Genomic DNA, 22,226 nt, shown 5'->3' with positions numbered 1-22,226 from the left:
AAAATTTGTTAAGTATCAAATGAGATTAATGAGTTCCACCAAGTTTTGTGTTTTTCATAATTTTTTCCATTAAAATTTGTTTGTTCATGAAATAAGATATTAGAGGAAACTAAATACCCACTATATTGCAATTTAGAGTTAAACGAGTGTTGGGTGGACTCCAAAAAAAAAAAATTATTACAAATTTGTGATTGACCTAAAAATCATATTTTGTGTTGGACTACCCCTAAACTATATCAAGATAACCTTTGCCAACCTGTTTAAGCTAATCAACAACTATCTTTAGACAAATGAAAGGATGAGTACTGAATAAACAAAGATTCTCTCTTATTGAACTCAAATGTTTCACTTATTATCACTTAAAGATCTTGCATTTCTTGACTAACTTCCTTCAAATTTCTAGTTTCTATAGTTGCATGCACAATCGACCTTCTATTTTTATAATTTGATTTTGGAGATGTTTTGTTGGTAGAAGATTCACTAATTCATCGGTTTTATCCTCTTCCTTTCAAAATTTGAGCTTTTGGGACCATATTTCCTTTGTTTACATTCCACTCAAACTTCATCATGTTACCAATTTGGAATTTGTTTCCCAGATTTCATTATATATGTCTCCGCAAGTGTTTTTGAATTGGGTTTTTGGTGAGTGGTTGATACTCTGGTCTAATCTCGGTATCTCTTTGCACCAAAACGTATCGAAGTCTCTTGTAGGTGGAGAAGTCTCATTTGGTTTACAAATTCAGGTTGTATTGTGGTGTATTGTTTGGAATAGATAGAGTGCGTATGATTGATGGTTTATTTTGTGATTGAGGTTTATTGGAGTATCTGCAGTTGACTTTCTACAACAATATCTTCTGATTAGGAGTTGTTTTTGTTTTGTCTTTCATCAGTGCACTTAGATGGTCCTTTCTCTAATCAGCACTATTTTTTATGCTACTAACCGGTAATCAATGAAGATTTTGGCATGGAATTGTTGAGGAGTTGGCCTCGACTTCGACGATGGAGTTAGATGTTTACTTGATCATATACAGCACGAGAGGCCATTTTTTGTGTTCTTGTCCGAAACAAAGGCTGATGTAAATAAGTTTAACAGTATAATTAACAGTAAGTCGTGGCTATAAGTCCTTTGTGGTGGGTTCAAGGGGATTATCAGGAGGTCTATAGTTACTATGGATGGAAGATTGGAATGTTAATATAATCTGGTATGATACTTGGGCTATACACATGGAGATAAACGACCAACATGATCGTTTATGGTACTTGACTGCTATATATATATGGGTCTCCTACACCTTCCATTCATAAAATGCAGTGGAAATTGCTGCCAGCTTTACAACCTGATGTTGATAAACCATGGATTTGTATAGGATACTTTAATGATATAGTAAGTTTTGATGAAAAAAGAGGTGGCCCACCTTTATCTTTATATAAGATTCAAGCTTTTAATGAGCTGATTCATCAATGTCGTTTGCTGGATTTGGGTTTCATTGGCTCCTCTTTTACATGGTGCAATCAGCAACAAGCTAGGTCTCGAAAGAGTACACAAAAGACTTGATCGAGCATTATGTAACTCTCATTGGCAGGTTCTTTTTCTGAATGCACAACTACACCATATTCCTACAGTTGATTCTGATCATAAGATACTATTGTTAGATTGTGCACTAGAACAAATAAGATGTTACAGACCTTTTCGCTTTGAAGTGATGTGGCTTACAGATCTAACATGCCAATATGTTATCCACGACTCCATGAATTCAGGTTATCACGGTTCAGCCACATTTGTGCTTTCTCGACATTTTGCATTGTGCCGGAAGAACTTATCTCGTTGGAATCGTACTCATTTTGGGAACATTCATCACCAACTAGCAGACATTAAAGGTCAACTTCAGCAAATTCAGTCGGTCCACACATCGGTATATTGGTTCTTCAAATACATATGAAGCTATCGAGGAACAAGAAAAGGAATTGCTACAAAGGTATAATCTTTTATTAAGGAGGGTATATATGCATTGGGGTCAGAAAGCTAGAGTTGATAAGCTGCTCTTTCATGAATTAAATACCATATATTTTCATACTTCTGTAGTTAATAAAAGACGACATATAACCCATATCCATAGAATTTTTGATGATTATGGAACCATTTTAACTAGCCAAGATAAATTTTTCATCATTTTGAGCAATATTTTCAGGGCATTCTAACTATGTCTCAACCTATTATTGATCATGATTTGTTAGAATTAATTCATGAGAGAGTTTCACCATATGAAAATGAAGATTTACTTTGGCCTATTACTAATGAGGAGATTTTGGTAGTATTGAAGGGTATTGGCTCTTATAAATCCCTAAGTCTAGATGGTTTCCAGACCATTTTCTATAAAAGATTTTGGAGCGAAGTGGGTACATAAGTCATACAGATGGTAAAAAAAAAATTCACCATGGTACTTTCGGCAAAGAAATTAATCACACATTTCTGGTCCTTATTCCTAAAATTGGTCGACCTACAAAAGTTGAACACTTTCGACCAAATAGTTTGACAAATGTCACTTACTAGATCATTTCCAAAATTATGGTGAATCGAATGAGATCCATTCTGACCTCCATTATTAGCTAGCCCAAATCAGAGTGCATTTCTTCCTGGAAGATTGATACATGGTAATGTTTTACTAGCTCATGAAGCTTTTCACCAAATTCGAGGAAAGAGAAATAAGAAGCATCACTTCTATGCTCTTAAGTTCGACATGAGAAAAGCCTATGATAAACTTGAATGGTCTTTCATTAAAGCAGTACTAAAGAAATTTGGTTTTGCTGATCAGTGGATTCAAAAAATCATGTTCTGTATCACTAGCCCAACATACTTGGTTTTGGTAAATGGCACTCCTTCAGGATTTTTCAAAGCTTCTTGTGGAGTACGACAGGGTGATCCTTTATCGCCATATTTGTTTATTCTGTGTGCGAAGTACTATCTTTACAGTTCCATCATCTCCAAGCCACCAATCAGCTCAAAGGGCTAAAGTTAGCTAATAATTGTTCGCCTTTAACCCATCTTATGTATGCGAATGACTTACTCATTTTTGCCAAAGTGGACATACTTGAAGCACATACAATCCAAAAGGCTATTGAGATTTATTGTGCGACTTCTGGCCAAAGTATCAATACAGCAAAATCCCAGCTAATTCATAGCAAGCATCTGCCTACAAGTTTCTCCTCTGTGCTTCATGCTATTTATAAAGTTCCTTGCACGACTGACTTCCCAAATTATCTAGGAGTTCCTTCTCTACTTGGTCGAGCACCCATGGATCAGTACTCTCCTTTCATTCAAAGATTTCAACAAAGATTAGTTGGCTGGAAATCTTGCATTTTATCAAAAGGAGGTAGGTTGGTTCTTGTTAATTTAGTCTTTTCTATACTACCTACTTATATTATGTCATGTCTCAGATTACCGATCAAGTTGATTGAGACCTTAGATCAATATCGTAAATCGTTTTTCTGGGGACATGAAAAGGGTCAACACAAATTACATTATTTTGCTTGGGAGTTGGTTTGTAAACCATTGAAGAAAGGAGGATTAGGAATCAAAGATCTAGAGGTGCAAAATGTTGCTTTATTGGGCAAACAGGCCTGGTCTTTATTAAACCCTACTTCTTTATGGGATAAGTATACGAAGGCTAAGTATTTCCCAAATGATAACTTCATGAGATCCAAATGTCCTAGAAGTGCATCTCTGGTTTGGAAGTCACTATGCAAATTGAAGCATCTTCTAGCTTTTGGTCTACACTGGCATATTGGCAATTACATTTCTGTAAGGGCCTGGCTTGACTCTTGGATTCCATATACTTCTGCACCTCTTCCTTTAATTACTACCACATCCAGATGGATGCGTACTCGATAAAGTCTCTGATTTTATAGACCCAGTACATCGGCAATGGAGACATGATCTTGTTCTAACATATTGGCTCCCTTCTTATGTTGATTGTATTTTATCTATGCCTTTGAGTTGCTCTCCTCATTAATATTGGGCATCTGATAAGCATGGAACTTACACTGTCAAGAGTGCCTACACTAAAGTGATGGAATTTATTCAACCGATAGAGGACATTCCAGCAACTTTGTATAAGCGGATTTGGTAATTAAAGGTGCCTTACAAGATTCGATTTTTTCTATGGCAAGGCGCACAAGGTGTAATTCCCACAGCTGGTTTACTAGTGGCAAAATCATTCATTCCATATTGTTATGTTTGCACTGATAAAGATGAATCAGCTATGCATCTTTTTGTCGATTGTTCTTTTGCTCGTGGGGTATGGTTTGGTCTTAATTTCTGTTCTACTGTTAACCAAGCATCGCAGGTCAATTTCCATTCTTGGATGGTAGATGTTCTTGAAATCCTTGCTCAAGACATTGATTCCACTTACCTATTGATACTTTTTGCCACCACAATGTGGTAGTTGTGGCTTGAACGCAATAAATTCCAGTTTCAAGCTAAACAGTACATGGCAGGCCTAATCCTCTGACTGTCATTCGACTGAGTCAAAAGTTTGCACAGGAACTACATCTACTCCATCTTAACATAGCTTCCAACTCCATTCGGGCTGATAAAAGAACAATTCCTCTTTATTGGATGTCCCCACCTTTTGACTACTTAAAGTTCAATGTGGATGGTTCGTCTCTGGGTAATCAAGGACATACCGGTGCTGGAGGAGTTTTGCATGATGTCACTGGTAAGTTCTTGCTTGGATTTGCTTTTCCTATGCGCAGAGGATCAACTTTGCAAGCTGAAATTCTTGCAATTCGCATTAGTACGCAACTGTCGCAGAGACTGGGACTTACAAATGTGATCTTTATGATTTTCCATTTACTCAAATTCTGGGTTAATGAATAAAAGGGGTGGGTTGAATGAAATAAACAGTTAACCGCAACCCAAAACCCATTCTTCTAGGTTTTTACACCACCCTTAAGTCCTTAACCAACATCGCCTGGAAAAGAAATGCAAGTTGTGCGCCTTCGTTTCGCTCAAGGACTCCGCGTTCCTCAATCTTCTTTCACCTCCATAAGTGATACTAGGAGGGTTGTGCAATTGTGCTGTTTGTGTTGTTTCATATAATTAGATTATTAAAGTAGCAAGACAGTGCCTAATATTTATTTACCTTATTTCAGCATACCAAGACTGGCTTCCACACAGAAGCTTCAACATCTCATTATTATGGTGCATCTTCGTTACCACTCTTCCACAAACCTGGGCTAGATCTATCTAAGATGGGGATGGTCAGGCCTACTCTACTAACGAGGTGCATTGCAACTATTGGCCATTCTCAACAGGATGTTTCTGCTTCTCTACCTAATGTAGCTCCACGAGTCAAATTTAAGAGGCTCGATAACATAATGCAACTATGCTTCATCCTGCTTTTTGGACTTGGACCGAGTAATTTTATAAAACATATGGTTTTCATTTATCGTTCATATACTCTTATTGCAATAACACATCTGCAGATACTAGACAAGGAAGCAGTGCAGGAAGTGAAGGAACAAAGAGAGATTGCAAGATATAAAGCCTGGATATATCATCCAACTTAAAGTGGTATGAGATCTTTACTTTTTGGAGTAAATGATTGTATGTTTTTGCCTGGTCTGATCCTGATATCAACAGGAAGTTCCTGAGAACAAGCGAGGTGTTCCAACTTTGAAAGGAATCGTTATTGCAAGGCGCAAATTCTGGTCTAAATTCAACCTTCAGATTAAGCAGGCTCGTGGCAGGTGTTGGGGTTGAATCTGTCTTCCCATTGTAAGTGAACTTATAGATCTACCAACTCATGTGTTCTCTTTTATACCTCTGTTTTGAGAATTACGTGTGTTAGGAGTTAGATTCCCTCTCTAGATCTTCTTGCATTAAGAGTTTAAGACCAAATCAAGCCAAACGATAAGGACCAAATCCTCGTGTCCTAATCATCTGGCGCTTGGTCTTAGGGCCAAGTCCAAAAACCTACTTTTGGGAGAAAACACTGGTGTTTTAGAGAAAACTAAAGTCTTAAGACCTATATTTTGGAGATTGTTTACTGTTTTTCCAACCTGGCAACAACCATATGATCTTGCAGTCTTCTTCACTCCCACACAGTTTCACCTTTGACACCTATAGTTGCACCCAATTTCCTCGGCCATCGGCTCCCTCGAGATTGTTAATCTCTTCCAGAGTCGGTAAAACAGGTTCACTGTTAATGCTTTCCACCCTCCTAATACGTAGACGTCTAAGATTAAATCTCCTTTTGTTTGGAAGTTTTTTGCCAAGCCCCTTTCTTTATGTGCTTGTAGACTTTTGTCATAATAACACAGACTACTCAATTACCTGTTGACTTACATTCATTGCTAATTTTTTGCAATATTCTGCCAGACTATGAGCCCATAATTATAGTTGTTTGCAGTGCTACCATTAGTTGTGATGGATTTGGCTATGAATATATTAAGTTGCAACAATTCTATATTGTTGCTGTTATCACATGATTCGCATCCATTTGCTGTTGGCGCACTTGATCTCTACCTATAAACTTTTTTTTTCTGGGGTGATGCAGAAACTCTCCAAACATTAAGGAGTTGAAGATTATTCTTGAAAAGAAGAAAGTGAGGAGGGCCAAGCTTTATTACCTGAGGGGCAAAATGAATGCACTGAAGAAACAGACCAGTAGATAATTGTCTATGGAGAAGATTAAGAAAATGTTACAACGAGTCAGGATCCCTCAGTAAAGGGAACATTGTCAGCTCTCTTCTTCTCAGGTCAAGCTTACGTTGAGTGCTACTTGCATTAAAAGGCAAATTCATATTTACCGAGGGTTCTCAGTACTGTCAAGATGCGCATCTGAAATTCTGAATAACCTCCGGAATTAATTAATCTGGTTATTAGAGTACCTTCAGAAACATCGATTTATTGTAATTTGTGATTTTGTTCAGTGAGGATATCAGCATGAAAACTGAAACTGGCAGGAGTGTGGCGCGCTTCATTATGGGAATAATATGTTTTTGTAAAAGTCTTTTAGATTTCCCCCTAGACCCATACAGCATTGCTTTCTGTTTCAGCCAGTTCACGCGTTTTTGCAGAAATAAATTGATGACTGTGTTGTCAAACAGGTGTCCATTGGCAAGTCTGACTCTATGAGGGATACCAAATCTAATAGGTGCTACTATTTGCTAGTTAGAGCATTCCCAATGCAAGTCACTGTGAGGGGAAATTAAGAGTTTTCACCTTTGAATACTAAAAAACCCTTGCCCAATACACTTGTAAGTAAGTCACAACGAGGGTAGCACTTGCTAATGAGATTTTCACTGAGTTGTGAGTTTCGGACGGAATGTTTTATTCTGCCTCTCGTGTGTTTTTTTTTTTAAATTTCGGTTTTATTTTCCCGGACGGAATATTTCATTCCGTCTCGCGTGTTTTTTCATTTTTTTCGATTTTTTTTTTTTTTTTTAACTTTGGACAGTATATTTCGTTCCGTCCGGCACATTTTTTCGATTTTTACATTCAGACGGAATCAAACATCGAGATTCAAAGTCACCTCTACTTTGGGGAATGCTCTTAGTGGCTGCTCATATAAAGAACGTGTGCTCATATAAAGAACACTTTGGAGATAGTGTTAGTTGCCACTTTGCACACATACCATTGTAGCAAGCTGCCCAAACCTTTCATTAAAACTAGCAAACAGCACATGCTATGCACGTGAGCAAAAAATATATTTAGAATACGTAAGGCCCACAGCTGGAGAGAAAAAAAAAACAGTCTCTCTATCTTTTTATATTTTTTAATTATTTTATTCTAGTAGGGTTTATAGTAGGGGTGTTCATGGGTAGGTTCTTATCGGTTTCGGTTCTGGGTCTATTGTTAGCGGTTCCTATCGGGTTCGGTTCTTTGGGGTTTTTTTTTTTGAAAACCCGGACTCATACCCATTAATTAAGTCGGTTCCGGTTTCGGTTCCTTCTCGGGTTATACATTTTTATTGTTAAAATTATTATTTTTAGTTATATAACCGATATAAAAATTGGTTTACGGCGACTATAACACTTGTCATTGATATTTTTGTCCTCTCATAAGAAATAATGGTCATAAATTCAATAATAGTATTTGAAAGTTATCTAAAAACTTTAAATACATTCTCATACATTATACGTATGTATATATTTTAAGTCGAACATGTGTATATTATACTATACGTAATGCATCATATATAGAATAAATACCACATGTACCACAATTGTTAGTTAGCATTGTAGGTATTCGTTATCCAATATATATATACACATGTAATATATCAAGCATGTACACGTTCATGTATTAGTTAATATATACAGTGCATTAGTTAATTCATAGTATACGACTATCGTGTAGGCGTGAGACACGTAAACATTATTATTAATATTTATAATACACATATTTAATGTAATATTATAAAAGATGCATTTAATAACACACATTCACTATTATGCAAAATATTATATGTATTTAGTATAATTTTATACCTAACAAAGAATGACTATATATAATAATAATATTTGGGTTTGCCTTTATTTAGTGTAATATAATACTAAATTCTATATATCAAAATCATACTAATCGGTTCCGGTTTCGGTTTGGGTACCCATCAATTTTTTACTATTCGGTTCTAACGGTTTCGGTTCTTTATCGGTTCGGTTCTTGAAGACCCACTTTAAATAGGTCTAACATTTTAGGACCTAAAACTGCTATAAACGGTTCCGGTTCCGGTTCGGATTTGGGTAATTGGGTACCCATGCACACCCCTCGTCTACAGAAAAGAAAAAAAAAAAAAAAAAAAAAAAAAAAGTGTGGACACTATTATCTTTAAGACTTAAACATTCAAATATTTACCGTTATGCCATCAGTTTTGTTTTTTTTAAGTCTTTGAAAATCAGATAATTACCATTTTGCCCCTGTAACGAATACAAATGTTACACCAAAACACGATTCCCCTTATTTCTAATATAGTAAGATGTTGCAATCTACTAAATTTCAGCAACTCAATATATATCGAAAATTAAAAATATCAATTTTGACAATAAACTGACACTTGAGAAATAAATGATGAGGTGGAAGAAAGGCTACCTTGTTCTTCACTAGACAAGTTGAAAACAAATATATAAGGAAACCTCTCACTCTTTCTAACCAAGAACACAAAAATGTCGAAACTAGTCTTTACTCCCCAACGAACTCTATCATTAATTCTACGAAAACCACCAACCCCATTTCATATTCAACTCACTTCATCATTTCCCCACTCTCAAATTTTCAAACCATCAAGGTTTCGTCAAGTTTTTCCCACCACTTCAACGGCCCATGGAAGAAGAAACTTATCTGTACGAGCTGAGAAGATTGGTGAGAGTGTTTCTGGTTTGGAAAGTGAAGTGAAGGATGTTGGTGATAATAATGGGAGTTTAAAAGGAGGTGTTAAGAAGGAGGAATACCCGAGTGGTGAATTTGAGTTTAAGGAATTTACTGGGTGGCAAAACTTTGTGGTGAAATGTAAAATGTTGTTTGCTTGGCCTTGGGAACGTGTGAAAAAGGGTAGTGTTTTGACGATCAAGTTGCGTGGCCAGGTTCGCTTTTCTCACTTTTAGATTATATTATATATATGGTTGCTAAATAATTAGCAATTTATTAGGACTAGAAATATGTAAAACTGTACATGATAAATTTGATCACAATTATCAGATGCCCTGCCATATGGGTGAAAATGTATCTAGTTTAGAAAGTAATATGAAGGATGTAGGTAGTAATGGGAGTTTAGAAGGAGTTAAGAAGGAATACCCAAATGGTGAATTTGAGTATTAAGGCATTTACTGGTTGGAAAAAGTTTGTGGTTAAGCTTAGAATGTTGTTTGCTTCGTCTTTCTTGGGAACGCGTTAAAAAGGGTAGTGTTTTGTCGATTAACTTGTGAGGAAAGGTTTTTGGCTTCTCATTGCACAAGAGTGTCTAGTTTTTATAAATTCAAGTAGATATTGAGTTGTGGCATAGTAGGATCGCTGATAAGTAGCATGCAACAGAAATATAAAATGATACAAATGATAATTGTATACTTCAAAAAGGATACATAGTTCATGTTGGATACCTTTATTTTTTTAGTGGGAAATGACGTACCTGTGTTTTAATTGTTATAGATATCGGATCAGCTAAAGAGCCGTTTTTCTTCTGGGCTATCCCTACCTCAAATTTGTGAAAACTTTATAAAAGCAGCGTATGATCCTCGTATTGCTGGTGTATATCTTCAGATAGAACCCTTGAGCTGTGGGTGGGGGAAAGTTGAAGAGATAAGAAGGCATATACTGAACTTTAAGAAGTCAGGTAGCACAGTAATTTCTTAATTAGAAGTTCTTTTACTTGCACTAGTTTAATATTTTTCACTAGTTTAATGTGTTATAGAATGTAATTTTGCAAGAACTTTGATATTGTTTCAAGTTCGTTCTACCTTTTTCGTTTCTGACAACTGGGCACAGTGTAAGGGCTGACCTTGCCCTAGCTATCGATGTTGAACGTTTCATATTCTGCAGTACCATTTTTGTTTAGTCAGTTTCTGTAATTAAGTTGAGATTAGTACGAAAAAGTGTCTATTGGCATATACAAATGGAAATATACATACTATCATGCGTGTGGTTATAAAATTCAATGTCCAAGGGAACTTAGGGAAGTAAGTAGCTTGGGATTTAACATTTTCATCCACTTCATTTTTCTGAAAATAGGTCTACTGAAACTCCTCCTATCTTTTAATCTTGCTCTGCTGACTGTCTTTAAAATAACTTATACATGGCATGGTGATGCACCTCAAGTGAAAGGGAAAAAAGGCACAAAGTTTCAAAGTATTTAGTGTTTTTTAGGAGGGGATCAAAATTAAGTTCTGAATATCTTACCATTTTACATATCAAAATACGTCTGAACTTTATATGTCTTTCTCAAAAAAATTCATTATTACTTATGATTTATATAAAAGAATCTACCATCTTTGATTCTTGGCTTCATTTAGAGAAAGGCTGCACAAATGTTATTCGCGGTCCCCTCTTGTTGGCCATTCATGTCTCACATTCTGTTCTAATTTTTCCCGACTAACTGCTTCTTTTTGAGGTAAATTCATTGTTGCATTTGTTCCCGCTTGTGGTGAGAAGGAATATTACCTTGGCGTAGCGTGTTCAGAGTTATTTGCCCCTCCCGTTGCTTATTTCTCTTTGTATGGTTTGACAGTACAAGCATCGTTTCTTGGTGGTAAGGTCTTTTTTTTTGTCCCTAGTTCTCTTTAGATAGCTCCCCAAATTGAAAACAAACAATGTTGCTTAGGAATCCTTGGGTTAGGCATGTTTGCTAGGATAGAGTATTTTTTGTCTTGTTTGTAGCTTGCATATACATGGGTGGATGCATGCCCGAGAACATCTTTTCTACTTGTAGATATTTCTTTGTAGCTCACCTTTTTAGTTAATTTGTGCCAGTTTATTACACGCTTAAGTAGTTTGTTACCTGCTCACTTGATCAGTATTTGCCAATTTAATAAAATCTCGTTTTCTTTCTGGATTCATATTTGTTTTGTTTGTTTGTGATGTGATTCTTCGATAATGTAGCTCTGGTAGTCTCCTTGTATTTGTGCATTGCTAAGGTTGGATGCTTTGTTCTTTGTCTCTCCTACTGTTAGGGAGTAGGCCGACCCAAACAATAATATTTGGGGCCTAGCACATGGTCAGACTGTGGTTTGCCTAGGGGTGTCTCTTTTTGCCGAATTTCCGATTTTTCCGAAATCCGACCCGAAATTGGTCTGGCTTTGGGTGTAGTTTTTCATGGGCCGATTTTCCGATTTCGAAAAATTCGAAAAAATTGGATCGGATTTGGATATAATTCTAAAATCCGATCCGATCAAAAAAATTCGAAATTTCCGATATTATTGCCAATTTATTCCGAAAATATATACTTCTCTCACTATCCACTTGATTAGATCTCGACCGTTCATTCATTTTCTAGTTTTTTACTTCCAAAAACATAACCTAGCCGCTACTTCCCCACTTGAATTGGACCACTCTACTGTCATTACACCGTCTGCCATAACAACAATGATATGAAAAAAAAATGTCATTGAGTCATACAATGACTTCCAGACCAATCCAAAAGCCAAATTCTAATAGATAGAATATTATGTAAAGCTAGAGTCTAAGACCAGAATCCATTATTCATGCAGACACTTCACGCTTCAATTTCCACACACGAAAAAAGATTGAAACATTACAAATACCCAGACCTCAACAGAATGCAATGCTTGCTATTGGTGGCTGCAGGTTCTTTTTCTCGTTTTTTCTTAGATCATTTGTTTGAATGAAAATGGGTTTTCTCAGTAAACAAGTGCGTATTGTTGTTGGTACATTGGTGTTGTGGACATGGTTTTCTCTCCCTACAATGAACATTGGCGTATGATATTCCAAAAATAATTGAAAGTAAAGAGATCTTTGAAAATTTACCAAGTATTCCGAAATTTCCGAAAGTTCCGAAATTGGAAATATATTTTGAATCCGAAAAAAAATTGGATCGGATTTGGCTAGCATATTAGGTTCCGAAATTTTTTTGGAAAAATTCCGAAGGAGGTTAATCCGATCCGATCCGAAGTCACCCCTAGGTTTGCCCCCGGAGATGTGTGCCTACTGGTTAGGTTCCAAGGGGTAATGGGGATTGCATTCACCCGAGTGAGTGATATATGGATGTACATAACTAATCTTTTAGAAAGAGAGAATGTGATTAAGAAATATTCTACTCATGAATACAGAGAACTTAAATGGAAGAAAATCATCGAAAACATTATTTATTTCTCAAGCATGTTGCTGCAGTCAGCACCATTGGTCTTTTTTTTACTTTCAACCTTATTTCTGGCAAAGAACATGACTTTGAGACGATTTTACACACTGCACAAGCCTAAGGTTACACCAGCAGAGCCTTGACCATTTTCTGAATTTTATAGTAATGCAGACAAAAGAACAAAGATGCTGGCATAAAATTCTTAAGTTACATAATAAGGCTGATAAGTAGTGCTACTTATTTCATAACTTTATTCTTTCGATTTGCAACTTATAGCTTAAGCCAAAATGTTGTGCAGGTATTTTTGAGAAAGTAGGAATTGAACCACAAGTAGAAAGAATAGGCAAGTATAAAAGTGCCGGAGATCAACTTACTCGCAAAAATATGTCTCCAGAGAATTGTGAGATGCTCACTGCATTGCTTGATAACATCTATGGAAATTGGCTGGACAATATCTCTTCTGCTCAAGGTCAGTTAGATAGACTGTCTTTCCTTTCCATTCCAATTGACTTGTCCTGAATTTAGCGAGCATCTTTCTTTCCCATTCCAGGAAAGAAAAGAGAAGAAGTTGAAAACTTCATCAATGAAGGAGTCTACCAAGTAGAAAGACTGAAGGAAGAAGGTTGGATAACAAACATACAGTATGATGATGAGGTACAAAATCCTGTTGAAGTTATTTACTCAACAGTCAACACTCTTGCAAACTGAGGCTGGATGTATTTGTATTTTCTTAAAAACCCATGTGCATACTGGAACCCTTGATCTCCTAGGAAGGAAATGCTCTTATATCATGTAGATGATTAATTTCCCTAAAGCCTCAATTTGCGGACAGGTGCACTGTGCACCAACAATATATGTCAAAGGGATCTTGATTCACACCCACGGTAGGCACAAGACTAACCACACACACTGGGGTAAAACATATCCAACAGCGTTCCCCATCTCCCCCTCAGTGGGATGCTGGGATCGCAGGTTACACGCACGTCAGGCACACACCTAACCATATACACGGGGGTCTGCCGCACACCAAAAAGGTGAAAACATATCACAGTTTAAAATTTTAGTTTAGTGCAAACTTAATAAGCTAGGATCAATTTGGGCTTTGCCTGGATTGATTTGATATTTCAAGAATTCTTCAAAGAATCCTGGATCGATCTGGACCTGGAAGCTAGCAAAATCACATATCTGGCCTTTTCCACTGAGTTTGATCTGGGTTATAGTCTGGAGTGATTTTGGTAAGAAACTTATCCTACCGATCTTAAAAGGTATTATAAATCTACCCATTAACTAAATCAATTTATACTATTCTATGACTACCAAACAAGTCCACAAAATTCAATTTGATCAGATTGGTCCAACTTCATCCAATAACACTTATAAATAGGTGATTTCAAATTAAAAACATATTGTTCCCAGTTTTACCATGAACTCCTTAACCATAGGGCTCTAAGTGTGATCTACTCTATTGCTACAAGTTTACGTGCTCTATAGTCACTTACCTGTGACTATTGTCAACATGTTCAACATCACTATTCTTCAGCTTAAAGCTTCATTTTTCAGTTCTCCAATCTTTTTTTTTTTTTTTCAAGCCTTTGTAATCAGTAGACTCATGCTACTGTACTCACTCAATTTAACAGCAATTACCAAGTATGATACCCAGTTAACTTGACTTTGACATGTCCTTTATATAGTTAATCTCAAACCAAACATGACACTTTTGAGCAGAGTATTTTTGGAACATCAGGTATTGTGAGTTCCATATTAGTTATTGCTTTCACAAGTGTGCAATATCACCATTAAATGCGCATTCTTAATCTCTATGGATACAGTTTTAAGTAATTTTTCTCTGCCAAATATCTCATACTCTCATGTAGCATTCCTTTGTTGACTTTATTGAACCATATGGGTGTTTGCTAATGTAAGGTTAAAATGCAGGTGATTGATATGCTAAAAGAGAGACTAAAACAAAAGAAAGAGAAAAAACTTTTGATGGTTGACTACAAGTAAGACTTGAAATTAGTATACTAAATGTTGGCAACCTATCTCTAGACGTCATTAAGGAGACACTATGAAAATTTCAATATATTCAGCAAACTACTTTATTTCTTTGAAAGGCTATACTGAATTTGTGGATATCATAGTTGTCATTAGCTTTTCTTTGTTTTTAACGAATGAGCAATTTTTGCAAGAAAGATATATCCTGGCATCTTTGTGAAAAACTTTTTGTTATAGTGAACCGACATCTGTTTATTAGTCAGTCAATATTATGTATCTTGAGATGATATCCCTGGCTGGTAGTGGAGGCCATTATTATCCCACTGTGTTCTGGGTACGCACAACTGAAAATTGATTATAATGACAATTTCACTTTGTATTCGTACAGTTAATATTATTCATATAATACTGTTATGAAACATATTCTTGTCTTTGATCTATATTTTATTGTAATCATCTCCTCAGGACATCATTTGTGCTGCTTTTTTGTTTCTTCTTTTTTGTTTTCTCAAAATTGATGTAATTGTGTTGTGAGAGACATGTGCAAGCATGAGGGAAAGCTTACGGAACTCTCTTTACAGTACAAGAAGTTAAACTGTGATGGAACATGAACATTCTTTTACCATTTATTTAAAAGTTTTAAACTATTAAAGGAAATGCCTTTGCCTTTTCATATCCATTGTCTTGAGATATATAGTTTGTTTCCTTATTCCTATCTTGGACATCTTGTGAAAAGATAGTCATGTAGTTGATTTGGTGATATTATAATATGCTTCATGATGATTTGAAATCCAAACTTTCCTAGCAAATATCTCTTGTACACCCTAGCCCATGGGATTGTAGTTTCTCAGAGTTGTGATAATTATTTTCTTTGATTCGTAGTTAAAGTAACTTTTTTTTTTTTAATGTTTACGTGAGTGCTATTGCATGTACAAGTTCTATCTTTTGCAATAGCTCGTACTTAGAGAGTAGAGGCAAGTTTTAGAGCTTCTGATTTCTGTCATGCTAACTACAGGAAATACTCTAGAGTGAGAAACTGGACGCTTGGCTTGACAGGAGGTAAAGATAAAATAGCTGTTATCAGAGCATCTGGAAGTATTAGTCGTGTCCGTAGTCCACTTAGTTTATCTGGATCGGGTATCATTGGTGAGCAATTCATTGAGAAGATTCGTTCCTTAAGAGGTAAGCTACTAAGCAACATATATTACATTCATTAAGAAATAACTGAGTATACAAACTGTGTCCACCGTTTATAAGATTGCTGGTATACTCCATAAAGATATGAAAGGAACAAGATATTACCTGGTCTTTAATGTTTGTACTTCCTGTATCCCCATTTCTACTGTACTAATTGTTTTCCTTAAATTCTCAAAGTGCCTTGTTTTTTTGTCACTAAGGGCTAGGAAAATGGTGATCTAGGAGTATCAATGATTAGTTGTGATCTGTGATATTTTGAGATACTGAATCTGATTATAAATCGTAGTATATGAAGTTTCATTACACGCGACACTGGGATAATAATACTTACATCAAAGATACTAGGTAGGCAAGCTTTATAAAACCAAAAAGTCAACATTTTGAAGTGCTGTCTGTACCTGCTTTCTCCTGAGCTTCACTTTTTGATTTCCTTATATCAACCTGTATATAAAAATAGTTGAGCCAAGTCCTTGCAGTCCCTTCAGCACATGTTTACGAGATATACCCTCCCAATTCAGAAGAAATGTGTGTGATTAAAAGGTTTTCACAACTGCAACATATAATGATATGGGAGAATATGGATAAGGTTTTCTTACGATGTTAGGCTGTTGCATGAGGATTTTTCCAGAGCAGAAAGGGGGATGGGTTTATATACACGTTTTGTATTTAAAATGATTAACGTGTGCATAGCTAGCCCCAAGGGTTGTCTTAATTGATTTAAGTCAGTTTTATGTTCATGAAGAAACTTATGGATTATCATCGTTATGAAAATCTCATTGGGTCATTCTCGTTTCTAATGGTACTTGCTTTTATTTCTCATTGTCATTAGACTTTGAGCAACTTAAATGTCTTTGTACTCCAGGGTGACGATCCTAGTTTTGTGAAATTTCAGTAATGTATTGCGGATCCTCAAGAACAAATCTTTTAGTTAAGTGTTTTAATTAACTTCTCTTTTCAGAGTCAAAGAGATACAAAGCTGTAATCTTACGAATTGATAGCCCTGGAGGTGATGCTCTTGCTTCTGATTTGTAAGTGATCCTCTAGACTTACCTTTTTAAGTTGATGAAGTTCATAGTCTTTTTTTTACAAGTGAGGAAAAGTTCAACAAAGAAAGAAGACTGTGGCTCGCTTAGTTTGGCTTTAGTCTAACATGTTTAAATCATTTTCTAGAATTTGTCTAAGTTATCTTCTAACTCATTTGTAGCACATATTCACTACATTAAGAAGAAATACAGTGGAAGAGATAAGATGAGAAATCCACCCTAAAGAAGATACATACAGGTATTGACAAGAAAAAACAAAACAGGTCTGTCTCTCCTAGCAAAGTCAACGCATAATGATCACAGTAAAGTCCTTCACAATGCGTTGTAGCTTAAACCAGAGAAAAACCTAGGATACCAAACTATGGTCACGCGCAGACACTCCTATAGGAAAGAGGACTCAACTCTGTTCCTGAATCTAGGACATATGTACGTATACAAGTATTCTATATATTATTTTGACAAAGCTTTCTTTTGCTAAGCATCATTGTGTCTCTAAGATTCTACATCTGTTATTCTTTTTTTCCTAAACGAGCAAAATTTGTATTGAGGAAACATAGAGGCGGGAAGTTACAAGGTACATGGGGGTATTATTGGTATATATGCAAAGCTGGCATACGACACTATTCATATCTATAGTAAATTTGCTCTGGAGACCTCTCCCATTTGCTAAGCCAAGGAGGCTTACCATTGTACATATAAAGCTCATTAGAGTTTGGATTTATGGCATGTTTTGCAGCTTGGTCATCCGACAGTTAGCTTCTCTTGAAGTATTGGAGATAAAGCTGTATTTTAGCTCCACCATACGCTTTTCCCCCCTTCACTTTAGACACCATGATACTTGAGAACTCCCTAATGAATGCACTGCTGCTACGGAATCAGATTTGATCCATATATGCCTCCATTCTCTTGAGATTTCCATTTATAAGATTCTATATCAACTTTTGTTGTTATTTAGTATTTAAGCATCTGAGCATCTCTAATAAACAAAGACGGGGACTACTGAGAGATTAAAAAATAAAGGGGATTACATATGTAGCAATGTCCATCCAGTATCTACTGTCTTTCTGATATTTGTATTTTGTGGATATGAAAATGTCTGCACTTTGAAGTATCGTGTATCACTAGCTGATAAATAGAACTAAAAGTTAAAGGTTTAGCTCGCACTCGTTCTTGACAAATAGCGAATGGTATCAATCATTAGATAAAACAACCCTGAGAAGAAACTCTTGTTACGTACCAGTGTTGGAAAAAGTAGTATCAAAAGAGGGAAGAAGTAAGAAATTTTAACACGAATGACTTCATTTATTGGTGGAACTCTATTTTATAGACAATTAGTCGACCAGATTTTGTAAACTATCTTTGTTTGATGATCCATGTGGGCAGGTTACTCATTGTTTTACTGCTATTTCTAGGTGTCAAAAACGAAAAAAGCAAGAGAAAATAATAGTGGAATACTCTTACAAGAAACTTAATCTTGAATTTTTTTATTTGCCTCAGGATGTGGAGGGAGATTAAGCTTCTGGCTGCCACCAAACCTGTCATTGCGTCTATGTCTGATGTGGCAGCAAGTGGAGGGTATTACATGGCAATGGCAGCGGGATGTATTGTTGCGGAGAGCCTTACTTTAACAGGGTCAATTGGAGTTGTCACAGGTAACCTTTTAACTTCTCCCAATTATATTCAGTTCTAATGTAACTGGAGACATCAACAAAGGCTTTGCTCCTGCGGACCAAGTTATTTTCTGTGTTTAAAGATGGTGACACATCAGTGTTTCTTATTTGTAGGAAAGTTAAATTTACAAAAATTATATGAAAGGATTGGATTCAATAAGGAGATCATATCCAGGGGTAGATACGCTGAGCTCTTTGCAGCTGAACAACGCCCTTTCAGGTTAGAATTTAGCAGTTCCAATACCATCCTAAGAGACAGCGTTATATATCTACGGAAAAAGAAAAATAAATTAAATTGGTAGGTAGAATGGGGAAAACTAAAGGGTTTTTTAGACATTGGTCCCACTATTACTATATGGTAATTAGACTTTGGTCTATGAATGTTGAAATATTAGTTTTTGGTCCTACTTTTGCTACTTGACCGTCAGTCAACTCAGTTGACTGTGGTAATGTTGCTTGCTCTTTCGATATGGCCAGAATGCCCCTGAGCATGGCTCTCTTGTTTCCTTGTTTGTTACCGTTGGAAACCAACTGAATTGACTTGCCACGTGTCAAAATCTCACAAAGAAATCAACGGCCCAAAAAATCATCCAAACAGAAAACAAACAAGAACACCAGACCATGCTCCTCAAACGCATAGCATCAAAATCACCTTTGACACCCCACCACCAAGGGTAAAACTAAAGAGCAAATTAACACTACAAAATTCATCACTATCCCACCACCACCTTCGGCACCCCACCAACATCAGACTATGCTCCTCAAACGCATAGCATCAAAACCTCAAAATCAATATATCAAACCCAAAAAATCAGATCCCATTAACTGAAAACTCGAGAAATATAACCACATTTCACATAAATTAAAACCCCATATACTATTTTAATTAGACTAAGACGGCCATGGTTTAATGAGATGGGGTTTTCGGCACCCCAAACAAGTTCTTCCCTGTTAGTGTAAGCCATCACACCACTCCCAACGTAAGGAGCTATAACCCCTCGCTGAACGGTATGAATCAACTTTCCCACTCATTAGCCGGCATCCACCTTTGCTTGGGGATGATATCAGGTTCTCCGCTAACCCCATCGACATGAACATGGAACCCAGAAGGAGGTATCAGCAACAACTACGACTCAAGAGAAGATGGTTAATGATATTTTCCAGTTCGATTTGAAATTGGGAGTTGGTAATTTCACCATTAGTAGAAAAAGATTGGTTGGGGTTTGATTTGAAATTGGGAGTTCATCATTTTTTTTTGTATGGAAGGGTTGAAATTCTTTTCGTTTTGTTTTTAGTTGGAGAATTGGAAGAGTGTACTTTGTTCTTTTTTGGTGTTTGTTTGCCTTTTACAATGTGATGAAATGGGTTGAAGAGAAGATATAAAATAAAATGGGTTTGTTTAAGTTATTGGGCCAAAGTTGAGTTAGATCACAGTGATTAGTGATCTAATCACGGACCAACACATCAACATTTCACATGAATACACGTGGCGAACCAAACACTAATGAGTTTTCCGTTGCAGGTGCCGACTAGTAAAGTCGGTAAAACCTTTGGGTGATGATACCAGAGGTCTGGGGCTCGAACCTCGTCAGCATCAAAGAGTTACTGATATCATTTAAAACAGGCTTGCCAATAAACAAAAAAAATGAGTTTTATGTTCTTACTACTCCCTCGAGATTCTAACTGTTAAATATCAACGAATAGAACTTGTTTAGGGGTATTCTAGTCATATACAAAAAGCAAGCAGTTTGACCACAGTCAACTGAGACTGACGGTCAAGTAGTAGAAGTAGGACCAAAAACTAATATTTCAGCATTTATGGACCAAAGTCTAATTACTATAGTAATAGTAGGACCAACGTCAAAAAAACCCAAAACTAAATGCTGACACAGGTCAATTGAATTTTATGTTCAGGCCTAATGAAGCAGAGCTCTTTGCCAAGTCAGCACAAAATTCATATAAACAGTTTCGAGACAAAGCAGCTTCTTCAAGATCAATGACGGTATGCTTCTTTATTATTGTTGTTGCTGTTATTATAGTAGTTATAAGAATTATTTTATTATTATTATTTCTTGTTTTCTTTGAGGTTAGTGTTGTATATCTAGTACTGCATATGTCCATTGTAATTCACAAGTTCCTATATTTCCAATGTTTAGGTAGACCAAATGGAAGAGGTTGCTCAAGGTAGAGTATGGACTGGTAAGGATGCGGCTTCCAGAGGCCTGGTTGATGCTCTAGGTGGGATGTCTCGAGCTGTTGCTATTGCAAAACAGAAGGCAAATATACCACATGACAAACAGGTTCATTGCAGCTATTTCCTCATCATAATATTCTTATATTTTTTTGTCCTCTAAATGCCGCTGATATTAGTATTTTTCATCTCTGCAAGTTGAAAACACCGGTGTAGATCCAAATTTTTTTGTGATCTGGGACATCTGTTTAAACTTCATACATGATCCTAATATCGTACTGATCTACTGGTATAACTATCTTAACTAGGGAACACTAAAATGATTAAACTTGATGTCATTGATGCACCTTGTGCTTTTAGGTGCTTCTGCATTATGCACGTGTTGGTTAATTAATGCAACTATAGTCGCATATAATGCTTATTTCTTTTATTGATTATTCATACTTATATTTGTTGATTTTCTGGAATTTGTCTGTTTGGATCCAGGTTACACTAGTTGAGATGTCAAGACCTTCACCTACATTGCCTGAGATCTTAAGCGGTGTTGGCACTTCCTTACTTGGATTGGACCAGACTGTGAAGGGACTTTTGCAGGAATTAACACTTTCAGAAGGAGTGCAGGCAAGAATGGATGGAATCATGTTTGAAAGATTGGAAGGAGCTTCTTTTGCCAATCCCATATTTACCTTGATAAAAGATTACCTAAGTTCTATCTAGTCTAAAGTAACCAACCATAATTAATATCTCCTAATTTGAAAGGAGACCATGAGACCTCGTTGTTGCAGAAAGGCTCAAGTGATATACATTAATGGAAGATGGAACCTACAGCATTCAGAAAGAAAAAGAAGAAGAAATAGGATGACACTTAGATTTTCAACGTTTACTTCAGTTCTGTGAGTTTACATTGTATCTTGTAAAAAGCCTGTTCGAGCAATGGTACATTAGAGATTCCCGTCCAACAACAATTGTAAAATGTTACTGTATCAAATTGGCCAATTCAAAAGATAGGGTCCAAATCTCGTATAGATGTAAATGTTCGCGACACACCAGGAAAGTACAGTATTCCTTACGCTTCTAGCTTCCGTTATCTTTGAGTGGTGCCGCCATTTTTAATTTTTTGGAGCAAAATTTCGTAAGCTTCTGAGCCACAGTATCACCTTTTACCTTCGGCTTCTTATGAATGCAAACGAAACGTTTGGGTGACAACCGCTGGAGCTCTCTCCTTAAACGTCTCCCTACTCCTGCAGCTAAGCACTTACAGTACATTGAACAATATTATGTTGACTTTTTCTTAACTATCTCCGTTACAAATACGAAACAC

The 22,226-nt window shown here is 36.3% G+C and overlaps 1 protein-coding gene and 1 pseudogene across 2 annotated transcripts; both read left to right on the top strand.

Moving 5' to 3' along the window:
• The first annotated feature begins 4,370 nt into the window (after window positions 1-4,370).
• Window positions 4,371-7,107, top strand: LOC147480269 (uncharacterized; annotated as a pseudogene). The gene is made up of 4 exons (XR_015205166.1): window positions 4,371-4,715; window positions 5,152-5,572; window positions 5,642-5,776; window positions 6,558-7,107. The product of XR_015205166.1 is annotated as an uncharacterized LOC147480269 (transcript).
• A 1,941-nt stretch (window positions 7,108-9,048) lies between these two features.
• Window positions 9,049-21,982, top strand: SPPA (signal peptide peptidase). Its single transcript, XM_086575774.1, has 13 exons — window positions 9,049-9,585; window positions 10,148-10,331; window positions 11,106-11,243; window positions 13,108-13,278; window positions 13,360-13,463; window positions 14,745-14,812; window positions 15,820-15,986; window positions 16,960-17,029; window positions 18,542-18,696; window positions 18,829-18,934; window positions 20,629-20,716; window positions 20,871-21,014; window positions 21,392-21,982. Exons 1-13 carry the CDS (start codon window positions 9,169-9,171, stop codon window positions 21,620-21,622), a joined length of 2,043 nt encoding a protein of 680 aa, XP_086431900.1. The 5' UTR covers window positions 9,049-9,168; the 3' UTR covers window positions 21,623-21,982.
• Window positions 21,983-22,226: the final 244 nt, after the last annotated feature.

This window comes from Coptis chinensis, chromosome 8 (assembly GCF_015680905.1).
Source record: "Coptis chinensis isolate HL-2020 chromosome 8, ASM1568090v1, whole genome shotgun sequence".
NCBI classification, from domain to species: Eukaryota; Viridiplantae; Streptophyta; class Magnoliopsida; order Ranunculales; family Ranunculaceae; genus Coptis; species Coptis chinensis.
The sequence above is the reverse complement of the archived record's forward strand: the minus strand, read 5'-3'. Positions and strand labels throughout refer to the sequence as shown.